At 39.7% G+C, this 21,695-nt stretch overlaps 1 protein-coding gene across 4 annotated transcripts in view; it reads left to right on the forward strand.

Moving 5' to 3' along the window:
• The window catches only part of dock3 (dedicator of cytokinesis 3), a 918,089-nt gene that overhangs the window by 578,578 nt on the left and 317,816 nt on the right, over window positions 1-21,695 (forward strand). For all 4 annotated transcript variants that reach the window (XM_043708484.1, XM_043708482.1, XM_043708483.1 and 1 more), the window contains exons 17-18: window positions 13,012-13,118; window positions 16,199-16,370. In XM_043708484.1, coding sequence (XP_043564419.1) covers window positions 13,012-13,118; window positions 16,199-16,370 — 279 coding nt within the window. The remainder of the gene's footprint in view (window positions 1-13,011; window positions 13,119-16,198; window positions 16,371-21,695) is intronic.

Genomic DNA, 21,695 nt, shown 5'->3' on the forward strand with positions numbered 1-21,695 from the left:
GCTGCTGCTTGGCACCAAAGTAGTCCTGTTTGGTAACTTTGCCAGGTTGACACCTCATTTTTAGGTATGCATGGAGCTGCTGTTGGAATGCCCTCCTAGACTCTCCATTGAACCAGGGTTCAAGTCGAACATACGCCCCTTTACCTACCAAACTACACCTGCATGCTTGGCGGTAACTTATGAACAAGGGCACATAAGTTCCTTGAATATCAACACTTTCTAACTGCTCAAATTCTAAGAAACGCTCTGTATTCTGTTCCTCCTACCAATGTAAATAACTTCACACTTACCCACATTATATTATATCCAGGAGAAAGTGAGGACTGCAGATGCTGGAGGTCAGAGCTGAAAAATGTGTTGCTGGAAAAGCGCAGCAGGTCAGGCAGCATCCAAGGAGCAGGAGAATCGACATTTCGGCCATAAGCCCTTCTTCAACTGTGCTCTTGACCACAGATTCAGTCTATCTAAATGCGTCCTCCTCACAGCACACATTCCAACCATGTTCTATGTCATCCAAAAAGTTGGAATTATTACAGCTGGTTCCACACTTCCAAATCTATAAGTTGTAAACAGCCATGCTCAAACACTGATCCTTGTGATTCCACTGGTCACAGACTGCCAACCTGAGAATTGGCAATCATTCCCACTGACTGGTTAACAGGCAAAAAACAATCCTCAATCCATTCTAGTATATTTAGTCAATTCCATGTAGAGTCAAAGAGTCGCAGAGATACGTAGCACTGAAAGTCCAGCTCATCCATGCTAACTAGATATCCTAAATAAATCTAGTCCCATTTGCCAGCATTTGGCCCATATCCCTCTAAATCCTTCCTATTCATATACCCATCTAGATGCTTTTTAAAGATTGTTATTGTACCAGCCTCCACCACCTGCTCTGACAGCTCATTCCATATACATATCACTCTCTGGATGATAAAGTTGTCCCTTCGGTCCATTTTAAATCATTCTCCTCTCACCTAAAACCTATACCCTCTAGTTTTGGACTCCCCCACCCCAGGGAAAAGACCTTGTCTATTTATCCTATCCATGCCCCTCCTGATTTTATAAACCTCTATACAGTCATCTTTCAGCCTCTGATGCTCCAGGGAAAATAGTCCCAGTTTATCAGCCTCTGCCTACAGCTCAAATCTCCAACCCTGGCAACATTCTTGTAAGTCTTTTCTGATCCCTTTCAAATTTCACAACATCCTTCCTATAGCAAGGAGACCAGAATTGCACGCAGTATTCCAATAGTGGCCAAACTAATGTCCTGTACAACCACAACATGACCTCCCAATTCCTATACTCAATGCGCTGACCAATGAAGGCAAGCAAACCAAACTCCTCCTTCACTATCCTATCTACCTGCAACTCCACTTTCAAGGAACTGTGAATCTGCACTCCAAGGTCTCTGTTCAGCAACACTCTCCAAGACCTTACCATTAAGTGTGTAAGTTCTGCCCTGATTTGCCTTTCCAAAATGCAGCGCCTTTCTAAAATGCAGCACCTTACATTTATCTGCCACTCCTCGGCCCATTGGCCCACCTGATCAAGATCCTGTTGAACTCTAATGCAACTTTCTTCGCTGTCCACTAGTCCGCCAATTTTGGTGTCACCTGCAAACGTACTAGCCATACCTCCTATCTTCATATTCAATCATTTATATAAGTGATGAAAAGCAGTGGACCCGGCACCAATCCTTGTGGCACACTGCTGGTCACAGGCCAGTAGTCTGAAAAGCAACCCTCCATCACCACACTCTGTCTTCTTCCTTCGAGCCAGTTCTGTATCCACATAGCTAGTTCTTCTTCTGTTCCATTTGATCTAACCTTACTAACCAGACTACCATGGTGAACCTTGTCAAGCACCTTACTGAAGTCTATATAGATCATGTCCACCGCTCTACCCTTATCAATCTTCTTCAAAAAACTTAATCAAGTTAGTGAGACATGATTTCCCACGCACAAAGCCATGTTGACTATCCCTAATCAATCTTCAGTTTTGTTCGCCAACCTCCTTTGTGGGACATTTTCAATGGTCTTCTGAAAATCCAAATACACCATATCCACTGGTTCCTCCTTACTGATTCTGCTGGAACATCCTCAAAAAGAAACTAAGAGTGTCAAAAATGATTTCCCCTTCATATTGACTCTCCCAATCAGACAATTATTTCCAAAGTCCAGTGGTCACATTCTTATACTGGTACACAATCCTTTATCCGAAATCCCCAAACCCAAAAAGCTCTGAAATCCAAAGTTTTTTCTCGTGAAGTTTTTTTCTCCATAACAAGGTTGTTTGGCATGCAAACAGTTAACCCAGCTTCACATCCACTCAACCCATATCACTCAGATATGACGTGGGGGCATGGCCCATCACTGGCAAGCATCAATTCCGTCTCAGAGCTCGTAGTACTCACAGGATTATCTGCTGTTCGGTAAGTTTTTTTTTATTTAACCGTTAAACTGTCCCTTATTCTGAAATCCAAGAAATTCTGAATTCCAAAAACCAGCTGGCCCTGAGGGTTCCATTCTTATATTTTCCCAACTACTGAAATCAGATTAACAGTTCTGTTGTTCTGTCTCTCTCCTTTTTTAAACATTGGAGTTAAATTTGTAGTCTTCCAAACTGCAAGCATCATTGTAGAATTAATAGCACTTTGAAAGGTGATCACCAATGCATTCACTATCCCTATAGCCATTTCCATTAGCATTGTCGGGTGAAAATCATTGGGTGCTGAGATTTGCTCATTTTCATTCCCATTAATTTCTCCAAGACTACTTTTTTGACTAATATTAATTTCTTATAGTTCTTCACACCCCCTGTGCCATTAGGCCTCAACTATAACAGGGATACATCTAGTTCTTGTTCTGAAAATACTGACACAAAATGTTCATTAAGTTTCTCAGCCATTCCTTGATTTCCTATTGGAAATGTTCATGTTTTTGCCTGTACTACATCTGCATTTGGCTTTTAAAATCTTTTTTTTCCATATAACCCTAAGAAGCTTTTACAATATATTTTTCCGTTAATTTCTAGTCTGCATCATTTTCTATACTTTCGTTTTATCAATTTCATGGTCCTCCTTTGCTGAATTCTAATATTTTTGGAATCCTCGGGTTTACAACTTTCTCTAACAACCTCCTCAGGCTGCTCTGTTCTTCTAATACTATCTTCCCTTGTTACCCACAGCTCCCTTGTTTTTATATTGGATATTTTTACCTTAAACCATGTCTTTTGAAAACCAAACATTAATTATTTTAATCATAGTCATTTCCTATCTACCATCAACATTTTAATGTACTTTTTCCAATCTACTGCAGTCAACTTCTTTCTCTTACTTTCTTAATTGTCTTTGTTTAGATTTAAGACTCTGGTTTCAGATTAAACTACATATTTTATCAAACTTATTTGAAAATTCTTATTATACTGCATTCACCTTTCTAGAAAGATACTTCTGCAACAAGTTTATTAATTAGTCGTAGAGTCAAACAGCATGAAAACAGACCCTTCTGTCCAATCTAACCTAGTCCCATTTGCTGATCAACAAGGTTCCTTCATATAAACAGAAATTGTGGAGAAAAGTCATCAAAACTTTAGCAATATAGTTTATTTGTATGGGTTACAAAATTAAAGAGTTGTGTTCAATGTAAAACAATTAATTCACATGAAGATTCCCAAAACATATCACGTTGTCATAGAGAATTGCAAAGGGAGTAGAGGTTTTGTTTGTTAAGGTTAATTGGATTTTTCTCACAGATTTGCTTCAATAGAGTCCAAATCTCATTGGATCAAGAAAGCCAATAAGAGATAGTTGTTGGTCAATTCTGTATTTTAAGCAGATAAAATACAAACTGTATCATTCACTGTGTGGAATGCAGGTGAATCTAATGTTCAATTTGGAATTAGTGATGGAAAGAGCAGCTGGAACATTTGCCTGGTTTGCAGCTAAAGGAAAAAAAATCTAGTGTCCTCAAACCTTGTAAGAGCAGTTATTAGAGTCAGCTTGGAAGCTGCAAGGATGATGTTGGATACATGTTGGGAACCAGAATTAGGAACAAAGGCATCCAGAGCTGTATGATCATAAATAAAAGTTGAAGGGTCACTTAGCTAAAGAGCTGAAAGAAAGATCCCCATAAAATTTGACTTCACAGAACGCTGAGAACAATTAAATTTGGGAAGAGCTGTGACATATTTATGGGTTGAGTCCCTAAAGAAGTTAATGTAGCTTCAAGATTGTCATGACATATAATAAAATTATTTTTGGTTGGGGGGGGGGGTGAAAATGTAGAACTGATAGCATAATTAATTGTAAATTACGGTATTAAGTTGACAGTGCCTAATTCACATAATTCTTATGAAGCTTGTTTTTCTTTTAAGATGTGAAATCTCACGGCCCAGTTTGCTTAATTGCTGGAAGTTTGAATTTTTATTTAATTGTTAGGAGCCCTATCAGAGCTATTAGACAAAGCCATAACACCTGTTTCTTCGGGCACCAAAAGTCTTCCCAAGTTTCTAATGTTATGGGCAGGAGATGTTTTTCATTAAATAATATTTTTGCAGTTCATACTATTTTGGTAAAGGACAAAAGTATACAAGAGAAGGGATCAAATTCCCTGTTCAGGCCCCTTAATGTTAAAATGAATTGACCTCAAGTGATGGGCATTGCTCTGCCACATTTAGGAAAACCAGGTCTACGTGTTGCCCGACAGGTTGTCCTTAAAGGGATGATTGCAGGCTGTAATCATCCAAGTAAGATTATAAAATACATATGGCAGAACATGGCACAAAATAAAGCAAGATTTTTCCTCTTGACCCCATATTGAAAATTCATGAACCACTGCTGGCCACTACTCACCCAAAGTCACACTTCATTCTCCTGATCAACACAATGCAACTAACCTCTTTTAATCATACTTCTGCTATCCTGTCTCCACCTGCCACATTTACTTCCTAACCTGATCATGTCCTGTCCAGTTGCCCTTCTTTCTCATTGACTTAAGAGTGCCATGCACATGTACACATACACACGCAATCATGTGACCATCACTAGTGCTTCATCTGTTGTTGCTGTTGACAGCTTATCAACTGTAATTGATGATTCATAGAATCATAGAATCCCTACAGTGTGAAATTGACACCAGCCCAATACAGTAGTGCCACAGGCATTATCATTTAAGCACAATGATCACTGTCTGCATTCACATTATTGAGCTACATTTTTAGATCTCAGTGATTCCACTTACAGTCATTGTCCAAAGAACTGTCCTTTCTGGGATTGCCATCACTCCAGCATTGTCCTGGAATCTCCAGGAATCTCAAGGTTAATCTCTTATGAGTAATCAAACAGTAAATAGAAACTATAATATAATTCTTTTGTTTTTATTTAGTCATGTAAAGATTAGAGAAGGGTAAAAGTACTGAAAAAAACTACCCTTAGAGACATCAATCCCATTCCTATTGGAATTATTGTGAGTGGACTTTAGATGAGGTTAGCATCAAGCTCATCTCAAATTGCTCCCACTTTATCCTAGACTGGAATAGCCAACAGACACAGATTGAGTAAAAATTAACCATTTAAGTAAAGTACTGTGGGGTTCCTGATAGAACTTTACCCTAGTGGAATTTAAATTCATTTAGTGATTTAACTCTTAGATGGAAAACTTACTGATGGCCACAAAATCATCATTGATTGACATAAAAATTCATATAGTTCACTAATTTCATTTAGGGAAGGAAGTCTGCCATCCTTACATGATCTGGTGTACAAGTGACTCCAGACCCATGGCAATGTGGTTGACTCTTAACTGCCCTCAGAAAATTGGGGATGGACACCAAATATTGACAATGGTCAGCAATACCCTGGGTGTTTGCAGACTCTAGAAGCTGCATTCATCGCCTGCAAGTTTCCCTTCAAGCCACACACTACCCTGATTTGGAACTATATTGGTGTTCCTTCACTGTCATCGTCACAATCCTGCAGCAGTTCAAGAAGATGATTCAGCACCACCTTGTCGGGGCAATCACGGATGGACACCAGTGATGCTCACAACCCCTGGAAGAATTAAAAATATATATTTTGCTTCTCTCCAGCCCAAAGCATGTTAGTTTCTGACCAAAGTTAATTGATCTGAAATGCTGAGTTCAGAACATGATTAGGCTATTCAGCACCTGGAGCCTGTTCAGCCATTCAATGAGATCACGGTTAATTTGTGGTCTAACTGCATATACTTGCCTTTGGCCTATATCCCTTAATACCTTTGCTTATCAAAAGAATCTATCTCAGATTTAAAATTAACTGATCCAGCTTCTGTCAGTTGTGGAAGAGAGTTTCGAATCTCTATCACCGTTTATGTTTCGAAGCGCTTTGTAACATCTCTCCTGCCAGTCTGGCCCTAATTCTCAGACTATGCCCCCTAATTCTAGATTCCCCAAACAGTGAAAATAGTTTATCTTCATCTACCTTTGTCTGTTAATATCTTGAAGACTTTGTTCAGATCATCCTTTAAGTTCTAAATTCTAGAGAAATTCTAATTTGTATAATCTCTCCTCATAATCTAACCCCTGAAGTCAAAGTATCATTTTTGTTAACCTATGTTGTACCTCCAAGACCTAAAGTGTGGTGTCCAGATCTGCTATAGTTCTCCACGTGGAGAAAGTGAGGACTGCAGATGCTGGAGATCAGAGTCAAAAGGTGTGGCGCTGGAAAAGCACAGCAGATCAAGCAGCATCGGAGGAAAAGGAGAGTCGACGTTTCAGGTGTTTATACCCGCAACGTCAACTCTCCTGTTCCTCTGAGGCTGCCTGACCTGTTCTCCAAATGGAGTCCAAATGAGGTTTTGTATCCTTGTGCTCCAATCCTCTAAATATAAAGGCCAGTATTCCATTAGCTTTCTTGATTATTTTCTTCATCTTTTTCTGACATTTTAAAGATCTTTGCACCTGAACACCCAAGTATCTTTGAACATCCACTGTATTTAACTTTGTACCTAGGAAGTGCCATGATCTATCATTTTTTTCTCAATCCAAAATGGATAACCTCATGCTTGCTTACATTGAACACCATCTGACATACTTTGCCCATTCACTTAAGTCTATCAATATCCGTTCGTCCTTTTATGCTGTCACCTATGCTGTCTATAATGCTGTCTACTTTGTGTCTTGAGTAAATTTTGCTACATGTTATTCTATGCCATTATTCACATCATTAATCCTTGTGGGACACCACAGTTTCTCTGTCCATAGACACTTAGTTGGGTATAGGAGGTGTCTTGTGGTGCAGTAGTAGTGTCCTTTAGGTCAGAAGGACTGAGTTTAAGTCATGAGTGTGTCATAAAATCTTTGAACAGGTTGATTAAGAATGTCCCATTGCTGAGACGGCACAGTGCCAAGGACCTGGGTTTGATTTCACCCCAGGCAACTGTCTGTGTGGAGTTTGCACATTTTCTCCATGTCTGCATGGGTTTCCCTTAGGTGTTCTGGTTTCCTCCCACAATCTAAAGATGTGCAGGTTAGATGGATTGGCCATGCTAAATTGCCTATAGTGTGCAGGCTAAGTGGGTCAGCCATGGGGAATGCAGGGTTACATGCAGAGGGTGGGTCTGGGTGGGATACTGTACAGAAGGTCAGTGTGGACTCGATGGGCTGAATGGCCTGCTTCCACACTGTAGGGGTTTCTATTTTAGTATTCTATTTTATTTGAGATTGCAATCTTTTGTCAGAATGCAAATGTATGCAGATCTGCATGTGTTACATACTATACAAAAGTGGTATTAATATAAATAAAGTAATTCCACATGGGCGGCACGGTGACTCAGTGGTTAGCACTTCTGCCTCACAGCGCCAGGGACCTGGGTTTGATTCCAGTTTTGGGCGACTGTGTGAAGTTTGCACATTCTCCCCATGTCTGCATCAGTTTCCTCCGGGTGCTCCGGTTTCCTCCCACAGTCCAAAGGATGTGCAGGTTAGGTGAATTGGCCATGCTAAATTGCCCATGGTTTTCAGGGATGTGTAAACTAGGTGCATTAGTCAAAGGAAGTGTAGAATAATAGGATTGGGGAATGGGTCTGGGGGGGATACTCTTAGGACGGTCAGTGTGGACTTGTTGGGCCAATCACTTGTTTCCACACTGTAGAGGATTCGATGAGGCCGGTATCCTGTCACCAAGTCACCCTTTATTTACACATGGAGAATCCTTGACACTAATCCAGCTTCCTCAGAGCTAGCGCTGAGTGAACAGGACCACTGACACTCCTGTTTATATTTTTATTTTTTTTTCTGTTTTCTTTTTTTCTCCTGTTTATATTTTTTTTTCTTGTGAAAGACACAAAGTGCACCAATCTTTATTCAAATTCCACCACCAGGAAGATAGGAAGACACCCGGGTGGCCAGTGACAAACACTGCCCTTCACATCAAAGGGCAGTGCTGTGTAATCAAAACAGTGAAGGGGAGGGTAGGGACTAAATCAAAATAGAATTGGAGGGAGAAATGATGCACTCCACTCCCTGCGGCGCCCACCTCTCCCTGAACTCCTCCAGGGTGTTGGTGGACACCGCGTGCTCCTTCTCCAAGGACACCCGGGCCCTAACGTACACTCCTGTTTATATCTGTCAGCCAGGGCTCCCTGATTGGACCAGATTAACAACCCCAATCAAAGAACTGATACTTTATGAGGTCCACCTGGCTGCCCTCGTAACAATCACTACATACTGAAATTGAATGCAGGGAATGTGAAATTATACATTTTGATAAGAGGATACAATGAAGGGTACAGTTCTAGAGAGGGGGCAGGAACAGAGAGTCTGGAGGGGTGGTGCGAGTAATTCAAAACGTGCTCACCACTGAAAACAAAAACGATATGCTGAGGCAATTTGATGTTGGCAAATGTGAATTTTTGATATTTAGAAAAACTGTGGCAAAATGTTTTGATAATTTGTAACTAAAATAGGTAAAATCACATAGTGTTCCAAGACCAGAGAACTACTCTGTCATCAGAGACAATTGATGGTGGGTCACTATGTCTCAGGCAGAGGAAGAGGTTGAAAAGGAGAGTCCTTCATGGTATCTACAGCTAATGCAGGACTTAAATCTATACTGTTGGCATCACTCTGCATCACAAACCAGCCATACAGCCAACTGAGCTAACTGATCCCCACAACAATAAATGGTTCAAAACAATGTAGAGTTAAATATTACATTTGTTTTCTTAGTCTGGCACTCACTGTACAGATGGGTTTTATTGACAAAAGATTGATGCTATCATTCAGAAAACATCTTTTCTGAAGTGATGCATACAGAAGGATTTATGCTATACCTGCACAAGTCATTGAAGATGGCATGTTGAGAAAGAGATTTTAGAAGTATGTGGACTGTATAAGTTAAGGCACAGAGAATAAAAGTGAGGAACATTTGATGAATCCTTTGTAAACAGTGTTTTTGTCTCAGTTTAGGATACACATTTTCAAATGGATGTGAATGTATTGGAGAGGGTACAGTAAAGATTCACGAGAATGTAGCCAGGAGTGTGGGATCTTATTTCATGGATAGATTGGGAAATCCAGCAGTGGTTCTTCAGGAAGAGAAAAGTTGAGTGGAAGAATCGATCATGGCTTAACACAACACCTTGGAAGGTAGTGAAGATTACAGAAACTAGGCTGAGGTGACTGTGGGATTGAGAATTTTCAATTTGCATAACTAGGAGCCGATAAAAGTCAGCAACCATATGGATAATGGGAAGTGGGGCATTGTAAGTTAGGACATGGGCAGCAGAGCTTTGGGTGGTTTCAAGTTTTACAAAGTGGTGCATTTGATTGTGGACTCGCCTCTTGTGACAGTGTACAGAAAAGGTTTACCAGGGAATTGCCTGGTTTGGAGGATATTCGCTCTAAGAAGAAATTGGACACATTTGGTTTATTTTTCAATAGAATGTCGGAGGCTGACGGGCGACCTGATAAAAGTTTACAAAATTATAAGAGGTATGGTTAGTGGATAGTTGGAATCTTTTTTCCCCCAAAGTAGAAATGTTAATTACTAGGGGATGTAGGTTTAAGGTAAAAGGGGAAAATTTAAAAGAGATGTGAGAGACAATTTATTTTTATACAGATGGTAGTAAATGTCTGGAATGTGCTGCTAGAGGACATGGTAGAAGCATATACGATAGCAACATTTAAAAGGCATCTTGACAAATGCGTGAATAGGCAGGGAATAGTTGGATATGGGCCGCATAGAGGCAAAAAGGTTTTTAATTTAGTTGTGTGTCAGTGCAGGCTTGTTGAACAAAGGGCCTATTCCTGTGCTGTACTGTTCTTTGTTCTTCTTTGAATCAATATCTGCAAGTCAGAAAGAGTGGAGGAAGATGCAAAAGATTCTTTTTAATCAAAATGTGTGAATTCTGACTGCAGAGTCGTGTGTGATACCCTTGCCCAACACAGAATGTTTGATCGTGAATGTTAAAAAAATGCTATCACAATTTGAGAGATACCTTGTTGTCCCTCAGCAGAATATTGTTTTCAATACCCTGAACTTGTAGTCAGAGCCAACAGAATAGATCTTGACATGGACATTCCTGACAGTTGCTCACAAATTTTTTATGCAGCCTTTGGAGAGGAGACCAATTTGAATCTACATCTAATACTGTATTGCCATATGAATTCAGAACAGGAGCAGGCCATCAGTCTTGGTGCCTGCTATGCCATTCAATACGATCATAGCTGATTTGATTGTAACTTCAAATCCACATCCCCACCTACGATTAATTATCTTTCACTCTCCCCCCTTGTTGCTATCTATCTATCTCAGTCTTAAAAATATTCCACCAGCTGCTTCCACCACCTTTTCAGGAATAGAGTTCCAAAACCTCACAACTCTCTGGCAGAGAAAAAAAAGCTTTATCATTGTTTTAAATGGGTGATCCCTTATTTTTAAACCGTGATCCCTAGTTCAAAATTCTCCCGTAAGAGGTAGCATAATCTCCACATCTACACTGTCTGGACCCTTCAGGATCTTTTATGCTTCAATCAAGTCACCTAATGCTCTTAATGCCACTGGGTAAAAGCCTAACCTATCCAACCTTTCATCTTGAGATGCACACACCCACACCCATACTCTCACTTAGTCAGTCACTCAATTACTCACTTTCAATCTCTCTCATTATCGCTCTCTTCTCTCTTTCTTCCAGCTACTGGTCTGTAAACCCTCATTGAACTGCCTCCAACACATTTACTTCCTTAATTAGATGACCAATACTATGTGCAGTACTCCAAATATGATCTCGCCAATAGCCTGTATAATTGAAGCACAATCTCTCTGCTTTTGTATTCAATTCTCCTTGTGATAAATGACAACATTGGATTTTCTAATTACTTGTTGTATCTGAATACTAACCTTTTATAATGAATGCACCAGGACCAGACCCCTTTGCATCTCAGAGATGTGTGTTACTCTCACCAGTTAGAAAATATAGTTCTTTATTATTCTTGCAATTTAGAGCATACACATTTTCCAATAATAGACATTTGCCATATCTTTGCCACTCAGTTAATCTATATCTTTTTGTATCCTCATTATATCCTCTCTGCTTGTGGTACAGGAGACCTATGGTATCTGTGGGAATAGCAAGAAACACTGATGCTCTTCAAACAGTCAGCTTTCTGAGCCATGTAGAGTCTAAAGCAAGAAATTTGATTTAAATCACGTCCTGATTAGGAAAATCAGATTAGGTTAAGGAAGAGATTTCCAATACTAATTAACTTCTGAACGATGAATAGTAGATATAATGCAGCCGGGTCTATCACGAATGCCAGCCTCCCTTCCATTAACTCTGTCTACACTTCCCACTGCCTCGGGAAAGTAATCAACATAATCAAAGACTCTTCCCACCCTGGTTACAGGACAGCTAGATAAGATGGTTAAAAGGCAAATGGAATACTTGTCTTTATTGGTCAAGGCATTGAATGCAAGAGTAACAAGATTTTAATGGAAGTATATAAATTGTTAGACCATATCTAGAATACTGTGTGTAGTTCTGGTCACTGCACTATTGGAAGAATGTGATTGCACTAATGAGCATGCAGAGGAAAATCATAAAGATGTTGCTTGGGCTGGAGTGATACAGTTATGTAAAGAGTTGCGATTGTTCTTCTCAGAGTAGAGAAAGTTGAGGGCTGACTTGGCTGAGATGCACAAAGTTATGAGCGTATAGACAGGCTAAATTGGGAGAGACTTTTCCCCTTAGTAGAGGGATCAATAACCTGTGACACATTGTTAAGAAAAGAAGGAGGATGTTTAGAAGCCATTTGAGGAAAAATGTTTTCACCCAGAGGATAGTGGGTATCTGGAACTCACTACCTAAAATGGTGGCAAAGGCAGAAACCCTCAACATTTAAGAAGTAATTAGAGAAGCACTTGAAACATCATAGCATCCAAGTCTATGGGCCAAGTGCTGGAAAATTGGTTTAGAATATATAGATGCTTAATGACTGGCACGGACACAATAGGCCAAATGGACTTTTTCCTTGTCGTAAAAACTATATGATTCTAACATTGAGAAGTTATACTTTTAAAATCAGACAGTTGTTTGGCAATAATTATGTCTGAACACATTATTTCAAGTTCGCTCATTGCTGAATTTACCAGCCCTAACTTTTCTGTCATATTTAATGAGGAATTAGTGGTCAAGTACTCTAAGTTCATCCATATATATCTCTTTTAATGCCAAGTTTATCAGTGAGAACATCTATGGAGAAGCAGGGTATCCCTGACAGCATATTTGGTTTTTTGTGTTTAAATGTGTATGCGTGTATGCTAGATGTTGCTATCCAATTCACTTGATAAACCTGAAAGCAGTATTAACTTCGCCATTACAAATTCAAGTTTGGGGCCACCACTATATACGTTTTGGTTATATCACTATAAACTGACCAGGACAAACTTGGAATTATATGTTCTATAATACAGATAATGTTAAAAATTGTTCTTATCTACGGTTCTAATTTCAAAATTCAATTTTTATTTAGCAAAAGATAAAGGTGAAAAGAAGCTGTTTGGTTTTGCATTTACACCACTGATGCGTGACGATGGTACAACACTCTCAGATGACGTCCATGAACTGTATGTCTACAAGGTAACTACAGTTCTCTTTGATTTCCTATACGTGGTTCTGCTATGATGCGACAATTGTGTTCCTCTGCAAGCTCGTGCTATAGAAGATCACGCGATGGAAAACTTCTATAGAAAATCGTACTGTAGAAGATCATTAATAGAAAATCACTATACATGTTCAGTAGAAAGTTTGCGTTATCCAAACAATATCTACAATTCGTCAATCACGTTATATCCAATTCACGCTGATGAAGCGTGCATTATAGCAGAACGACCTGCATTAGACATAACCTCTCATCTTATGTTGCACATTAGTTTAAGTGTGGTATCCTGTCAACAGCCATTCTTACTACAATTCAGATTCAAACTCATTCAACAGTCCTTTCAAATGGCTGTAAACTAGAATATTCAGCAATCTGTTATGGGTGTCAGTGCCTCCTCCTAGCTCCAACAATCAGTTGGAATCAGACATACTGGGGTAAAAGACACACCCTGTCATCGTCTTTAGCACAGACATTCCCCCCATTTAAGACTCTCAGGATCCTCCCCAGTGATATTCTAGTTCAGAGCCCAAAGTCCCTAATGGTTGACAGAGGCATCAACACATTGCTCATTACTGTTCCGCAATAGTATTCTAAAGTCAACCATTCTCTGGTTTTAACCAATGACGTGTAATGTGTTGAAATATAGACAGATTTATATTCTAGTGTGCAGAGATCAGATTCTTCTTAGCCCTTTGCCACTGGCCTTCATTACAATGTCATTCTGCACCTCTCAATTTAAATGCAATTCACTTTGATTTTCCTGCTGTGTGTGAGGAGCCTGGTGATGCTACAGTTGTTGTCTGTGGGTTATTATAATTGCTATAGGTAATAATTTATTGTGGCCAGCTTTCAAACAAACATAGTTAGAATCAATTTTGAACTCATCAATTTGAAAGCATGTGAACCTGCTGTAATTGCCACAAAATGATTTATTTGGTAAATGCAGATATTTAATGAAGCAAGAACATGCTGTTGGCATGGCAGATTCTATAAGTAAATGTAATTAATTGCAAAGCTCTCAAAATTCTGGTTTGGATAAGGTTAGTGGTTTCAAGGTGGCATATCTTTAGTACATTTACCAACACAGCACAGAATGAGACCATTCAACCCAACATGCTTGCACTGCCTCTCTAAAAGAACAAGTTTAATTTTGTAGAACTGTAAATCATTCATGCAAAGCATTTCTCCTATTTTGTTTTGCCAGTTTTTGTTAGTTTTGCTTCCATAATCCTTTCAGGAAGCATTTGTAAGATCATTATAATTCTCTACATGAAAACATAATGGCAATTATCACCATTATGAAAGTGAAAATTTTCCTGAAAGACTGACCAGAAACCTGCCGTAGCACATTGGCTGAAGGATGGAATAGAAATGCTGCACTTGCAAGTGACAGGTTAAGCTTGAGAACTGTTCTGTGGGCATTCTCTCAGTATAATAAATGTATTGAGTTCGGTCCTGTAATGCCCTATTTGTAACTCTATTATGGTATCAGCACCATTATATAAGTGATACAATCATCATATTTCAATGAGTCACTGCTGGAGACAGCACAATAGAAGCCAGATGCGACACGCTACATATCCAGTTACTTCTGCATGGTCCCCCATGCTGGTCCCTTCTACTGAAGAGGCATCTGACCCAGCATTATCACATTGAAATTCAGCCATGTCAACTGATGTGGTGATCAATTTTCAGCTTTGGGCTATGCAGATCCATGCCATAATCACTTGTCATTTGCCAAAGAACATTAGTTTGACTGCAAGAAGGAAAAATAGCTTGAACATAAAAGATAGACCATCATATAGGCCAAGTAATTTACAATAATATCTGCTGTGGTAAAGTCCTCAAGTTAATGGGATATGATTTCCCACACACAAAGCCATATTTAATATCCCTAATCAGTCCTTGGTCTTTCCAAATACATGTAACTCCTGTTCCTCAGGATTCCCTCCAACAACTTGCCCACCACTGATATCTGGCTTACCTGTCTGTAGTTCCCTGGCTTTTCCTTACCAACATTCTTAAATAGTGGCACCACATTAGCCAACCTCCATTCTTCCGGCACCTCACCTGTGGCTATCAATGATATAAATATCTCAGCAAGGTGCCCAGCAATCATTTCCCTAGCTTCCCACAAGGCTCTACGGTACACCAGAACTGGTCTCATAATCTATGCATTTTAAGACATCCAGCACTACCACCTCTTTAATCTGCACACTTTAAGATGATATCTTAAAGTGTCCAGATTAAAGAGGTGGTAGTGCTGGACGTCTTAAAATGCATTTCTTCAAGTTCTTCAAGTTCTCTATCTTCCATATCCAGTAAACACTGATGCAAAATGCTCGTTTAGTATCTCACCGATCTCCTGTGGTTCCACATATAGGCGGCCTTGCTGATCTTTGAGGGGCCCTATTCTCTCCCTAGTTACTCTTTTGTCCTCAATGTATTTGTAGAAACCCTTTGGATTCTCTTTAACCCTATTTACCAAAGCACCATCACCATTATGAAAGTGAAAATGTTTTGCCCTCATGATTCCACTGCCCTTATACTCCTCTAGGGATTCCCTGCTGTCTATACCTGACTTATACATCCTTCTTTTTCCTGACCAGAACCTCAAATTCTCTAGTCATCAAGCATTCTCTACACCTACCAGCCTTGCCCTTCACCCTAACAGGTTCTGTACAACACTTCCACCCTTTGGTATCACATCCTACTTGTGATAAAGATCAATTCAATATTTTTACTGTTTTTTTGTTGAACTGTACCTTTAAAAGAATAATCATTTACATTCTGTTTTAGAAACGTATATCATATCTCAAAAGAGATCAATTAGCTTATCAACATAATGGTTTGTGTTATTATAAAATTGATTACCAAAGCTTTGGCTTACCAATCCGTCAGCTGAGAGGTATAGTGAAAGCCATGGATTGTGTCACGTTATGGTCTTTCAGCAAAAGGATGAAGTTGCAGAAATGAGAAGTGTAGAGAGGATGATAAGATGAATGATGGAGAATAATTATAGAAAGAATAAAATTAACCTTGGAATTTTACTTTGCAGTGTGATGAAAATAGCACTTTCAGTAACCATGGGTTGTACCTGGGTCTTCCCTGCTGTAAAGAAGACTTCAGTGGCTGTGCCAATATTCCATCCAGTCTCATATTTCAACGAAGTACCAAGGAGTTCTTTTGGATCTCAACTCTACTCTCATCCACTAAACTGACACAGAATGGTAATGCTGTACTACTTTATGTTATCTTCTGAAGTTTTCAAAGCTGGTTTAGGTACTACTTGTTTCTCACTTACAGGTATCCAAATCAGTACTAACCCCTATTAGATGCTGGTGTAAGAAGGCTTAACATCTCAGATTTTTGTCTGCTATCTTTATCATGGTCTTAATGGACTTATCCTTCTGACGGAGTACCAGAGACTGCAATTTAGATCCACCATATTAAATGATCATACACAAGTGTTATATGGCTGAATTTCAGGGCCAATATGTTTGACTTTGCTTAAATAAGGTTTCAGATATCTATTGTTTGATAACTTTTATGGTGTGGTATAATGTTGTGTTCTGGCTAAAGAAACACAGAAGCTGCCTGTGTTTGCTATTGGTTCTGATCATCACCTTTCTATGTGGAATGGATAGTTGACTCTGCAGACTGAAATACTAAACTACAAATAAAAGAAGTTAAATATAGTTTAACCAAAGTTGATGTAACAACAGCAAAACCCTATTTGAAAATAAATATTACCCAAATGTTGGTTTAAGATCAGTAGAAAGTGCTGGTCTGGTTTAGTAAGGTGAACACTGCTACATAGATGTTAGCCTCCACCTAACAGGTTTATTTGGAAGTACTTTCAGAGCCTTCATCAGGTGGTTGTGAAGGAGCAGCAGTCCCAAAACTAGTGCTTCCAAACAAACCTGTTGGACTATAACCTAGTGTTGTGTGATTTTTAACTTTGTATATTCCAGTTCAACACTGGCACCTCCAAATTATGCCTTCATCTAGGTACTGTTGTCAGGATATTGATCGAGTTTGAGCACTTCCTGATCTGTAGTGCTGTAATATAAATTCTGTGTCTTACGATCTTATACTCCACAACTATCTGATGAAGGAACAGCGCTCTGAAAGCTACTGCTTCCAGATAAACACATTGGACTATAACCTGATGTTGTATGGTTTTTAACTTTCCATTTTGAAATCATGTTGTGGTGTACCACAAGATGTGTCTTCTTTGTGTTAGCTGAGACTTTGGACAAGAATACAATGTGACCAATACAGCCGCAGCCTGCTGTTGAGAGGGAAACAAAAGAGTGGTGGAACTCACATAAGGCACTACACACAACATAAGTGTTCAAGCAGAAGAAACAGAAAATGCTGCTGTTCCTTGACATAGTGGAACATGTGGTTGTCACATTAGAATTTGCTCACATCTGCGATTTGAAGAAACCCTACTCCCTGCTACCCTGATGGCCACGTATTATTGGTGACTGTTGAAGTTGTCATCATGATCAAAATTTGCCTCTCAATATTCCAGGAGTCTGTTGGAAACACATCCAGATTTTGTTTCAGTTGGCAGTCCACAAATAGATAAGGCAGGTGACTAGTTGTTTGTCAGTGCCAGCAATAATACGAACTTTTGTAGCAATAATGCTTGTCACAATGAGTAGGCATTTAGGATTGCACCTCTAGCTGTCTTCCCAGATATGTGGAGCACAATTCACAATACACATCTGCACATCCCTGTATTAACCAGGAGAATTTGCAAACCCCTTGGACTTCCATCCCACTAGTGTCCACATAGGCTGCAACCACAAAAAGGTACACTTGCAGATTTCTGGAGATTTGCCATGATGCTTTCAAACTGCAATCACCAGTCTCCTCAATGTCTTTGCACCTGGAAACTTAAATGGTGGCCTCAAGGATGCATGGATTACCCACTTCAAACTCAGCTGCTGACACCTGTTGGAAAGATGACAAATGAAGCCAAAGAACATTTTGATTAATACCAACATGCTGAATATATTCATGTATATCCAAAGACCTCCGCCAGGGTGGATATCTTGTTACTATGTTCTAAACAACATTGGACAGCAACTTGATTTAAGCCTGCAGGAGCAACAAGGTATGGGTTTTTCATGGATGATCTTAAGGAGATGGAGGAAGATTACAAGGAGTGCAAGACAGTGCCAGCTATTCGCATTGCTCACAGTAAAACCTTATTAATGCATTCTTTACTTAGTTTGGAAAGGTGGACCAAACTCAGAAGATTTCCAAAGCCATTCTTCATGATCCCCTTTATAATTAAAGATATAATGAATAGAGTGAATGGGCAGGTGTTCTTAATTGATATAGTGGGGGTACTATCTGATTCGAAAAAGTTAATTCGAAAAAAATGTTAAAATAACAAAAGACATCTAAAAATTAGTAGCATCCTGCAAGGAATTGAATTGTGGCTCCACATCTTCACTATACTTATTAATGACTTTGAAGGGTTCTTGTGCTGTCATGGTCGTGTCCCATCTGCTCCAGAGATGTGTAAAAACATCGCTGAACTTGTTGATTAGAACATATTTTTAAAAATTATTTTGATGATAGAATAGCAAGTCATGTATTCAAATTAGCCAATGACACAAAGATAAGCAGAATTATAAGCACAGTGGAAGGTAGCGTGAAATTACAATGAAATAGTAGTGTATTCTATGAATGGTCAAAATTAGGCCTAGTAGATTTCAAAGTAGGTAAATGTGAAATTATCCACATTAACTTAAAAAGGAAAGTTCACTTCAATATCATCAAAAGCTGGAAACAGTGAAGGTTCAAAGACTCTTTTAGATCCGCATGCATAAATCATTAAAATGGCATAAAATAATTAAAATGCTGATCTCATCTCAGCTTCAACTCCACTTCCGTGCCCAGTCTCCATAAGTCTTCAGCCCTTTAATAATTAAAAATCTGTTGATCTCCTTATTAAAATTTACTGTATATCCCAGCATCCACCACACTCTGGGGTAGTGAATTCCACAGATTCACAACCCTTTCAAGAGAATTTTTCCTCTCATATTTAAAATTTGCTACCCGTTATCCTAAAACTATGACATCTCATTCTAGATGCCCCACATGAAACATCGTCTTGATGTCTACTTTATCAATCCTCTTTAAGACCTTAAATACCACTCCTTGGAAGTTGAGTTACAGGTAGAAAGAATATTGAAGAAGATATTTGGTATTCTTCCTTTTATTGGTCAAAGCATTGAGTAGAGGAGTTGGGAGGTCATATTGCAGCTATACATGTCATTGGTTAGGCCACTTTTGGAATATTGTGTGCATTTCTGGTCAGTCTCCTGAAGGATGTTGTGAAACTTGAAAGGGTTCAGAAAAGATTTACAATGATGTTGCCAGGGTTGGAGAGTTTGAGCTATAGGGAGAGGCTGAATAGGCTGGGGCTGCTTTTCCTGAAACGTCAAAGGCTGAGGGGTGACTGTACAGTGGTTTATAAAATCATGAGGGGCATGGATAGGATACATAGACATGGTCTTTTCCCTGGGAGGGAGAGCCCATAAGGAGCAACCTTTTCATGCAAAGGGTGATGCGTATATGGAATGAGCTGCCAGAAGAAGTGGTGGAGACTGGTACAATTACAACATTTAACAGGCATCTGGATGGATGTATGAATAGAGAGATATGAGCCAAGTGCTGGCAAATGGGATTAGATTAATTTAGGATACCTGGTCAGCATGAACGAGTTGAACCGAAAAGTCTGTTTCTGTGCTGGACATCTATGACTCTAATTAGATCGCGTCTCATTCTTCTAAGCTTCAGAGAGTACTGGCCTAAACTTCTCAATCTCTCTTCATAAGACAGCCCCTCATTTTTGGAATCAATCAAGTGAATCTTTTCTGAAGTGTCATGAGCTTGAAGGGCATAGAGCATAGATGTACCAAAGTAATACAAAAACAGAAATTGCTAGCAAAACTCTGTATGTTTAGCAGCATCCATGGGGAGAAAGCAGAATTATCATTTCAAGTCTGGTAACTTATGAGGACTGACAGCAGCTAAGAAAATGTAGTATTTATACTGAAGATGAGATTGGGATAATGCAGGGGAGAGGTGAATGGATAAGTGGAGATGGAGCCCAGAATTAGAGAGGTATGAAACGTAAGCAGATGTGGGGAATATTAGTAGTAGGTCAGACAGAAGAGAAGTTGAATAAGTAATAATGAGAGCTGAGAGTAGGAGAGAATGGGCAGGCTGTGCTTAAAGCAACCCATGTCATGTGATAATAGGGCTGAGAGTGGATAAGCGTAGTTTGGTTGTGCTTATAGCAACCCATGTCAGGACAGAATGAGGTCTGGGCGCGGGTGAAAAACATGGAAGGTGGAATTAGATTCTAAAGTTATTGATCTCTATGTTGAGTCCCAGAGGCTCCAAGGTCCTCAAGCAGAAAATGAAATGCTATACTTTGCACTGAAACTTGCTGAAACACTGCAACAGGCTTGCAACGGAAATGTTGGTGTGGGAACATGATGATGTCTTTTAGTGGCAGACAACTGGAAGCACAGTCGTTTTTATGGACAGAAGATATGTGTAGTAAAGCGGTCACCCAGTCTGCGCTACCGTAGAGGAGACCAGACTGAACAGCGAATGCAGTAGACTCATTTAAAAGATGGTAAATCACAGCTTCAGGAATGTTTGAGGCCTTGGATAGTGAGGAAGGAGAAGGTAAATGGGTAGGTGTTGCACCTTCTGCGATCGCATAAGAAAGTGGCATGTGAGGAGATGTTGCGCATGGAGTAGGAGTGAGTCCTGAAGGAACTGTCCTTTTGGAACTCTGACAAAGGAGGGGAGGGGAGTATGTGTCTGGTTGTGGTATCCCACTAGTGGTGATAAAAACCGTAGCTGACTATCCTTTGAATGCAGAATCTGGTGGGATGATAAGTGAGAACCAAGGAGACACTATTGTTGTTGTGAGAGAGAAGTGAAGGAGTGAGGGCAGAAGTGAGTGAGATGGGTCAGATATAGCTAAGGGCCCCATAGACCATGGTAGCAGAGGATCCTTGGTTGAAGAAAAGAAATAGAGGTTTCGAAGCCTGTCCTGCAGAAGGTGGCATGATCAGAACAAATACAACAGGGACGGAGAAACTGGGATAATGGGATAGAATTCTTTCAGGAAGTAGGGTGTGAGGATGTTTAATTCAGGTATCAGTGGGAGTTGATGGGTTTGTAATGAATATTGGTGGCCAGCCTATTCCCAGCAATGGAAACAGATGTTGAGGAAGGGAAGGGAGAAATTAGAGATGGATTAGGTGATAGTGAAATTAGAAGCAAAGGTGATAATTTTTTCAAGTTCCAAAAGCGAAGGAAGCAGCGCATGATGAAATCATCAATATACCAGAAGAAGAGTTTTGGGGAGGACCCAGAGTAGGATTGGAACAAGGTTTGGCCATGGCTATCTACATGAGCCCCAATTACAACTGTATCATTGTGGGGTATTTGGAACATTCCTTGTTCCACTTCTATTCAACTTCTCTTCTGGCCTGGCCTACTATCAA

This window comes from Chiloscyllium plagiosum, chromosome 18 (assembly GCF_004010195.1).
Source record: "Chiloscyllium plagiosum isolate BGI_BamShark_2017 chromosome 18, ASM401019v2, whole genome shotgun sequence".
Classification (NCBI taxonomy): Eukaryota; Metazoa; Chordata; class Chondrichthyes; order Orectolobiformes; family Hemiscylliidae; genus Chiloscyllium; species Chiloscyllium plagiosum.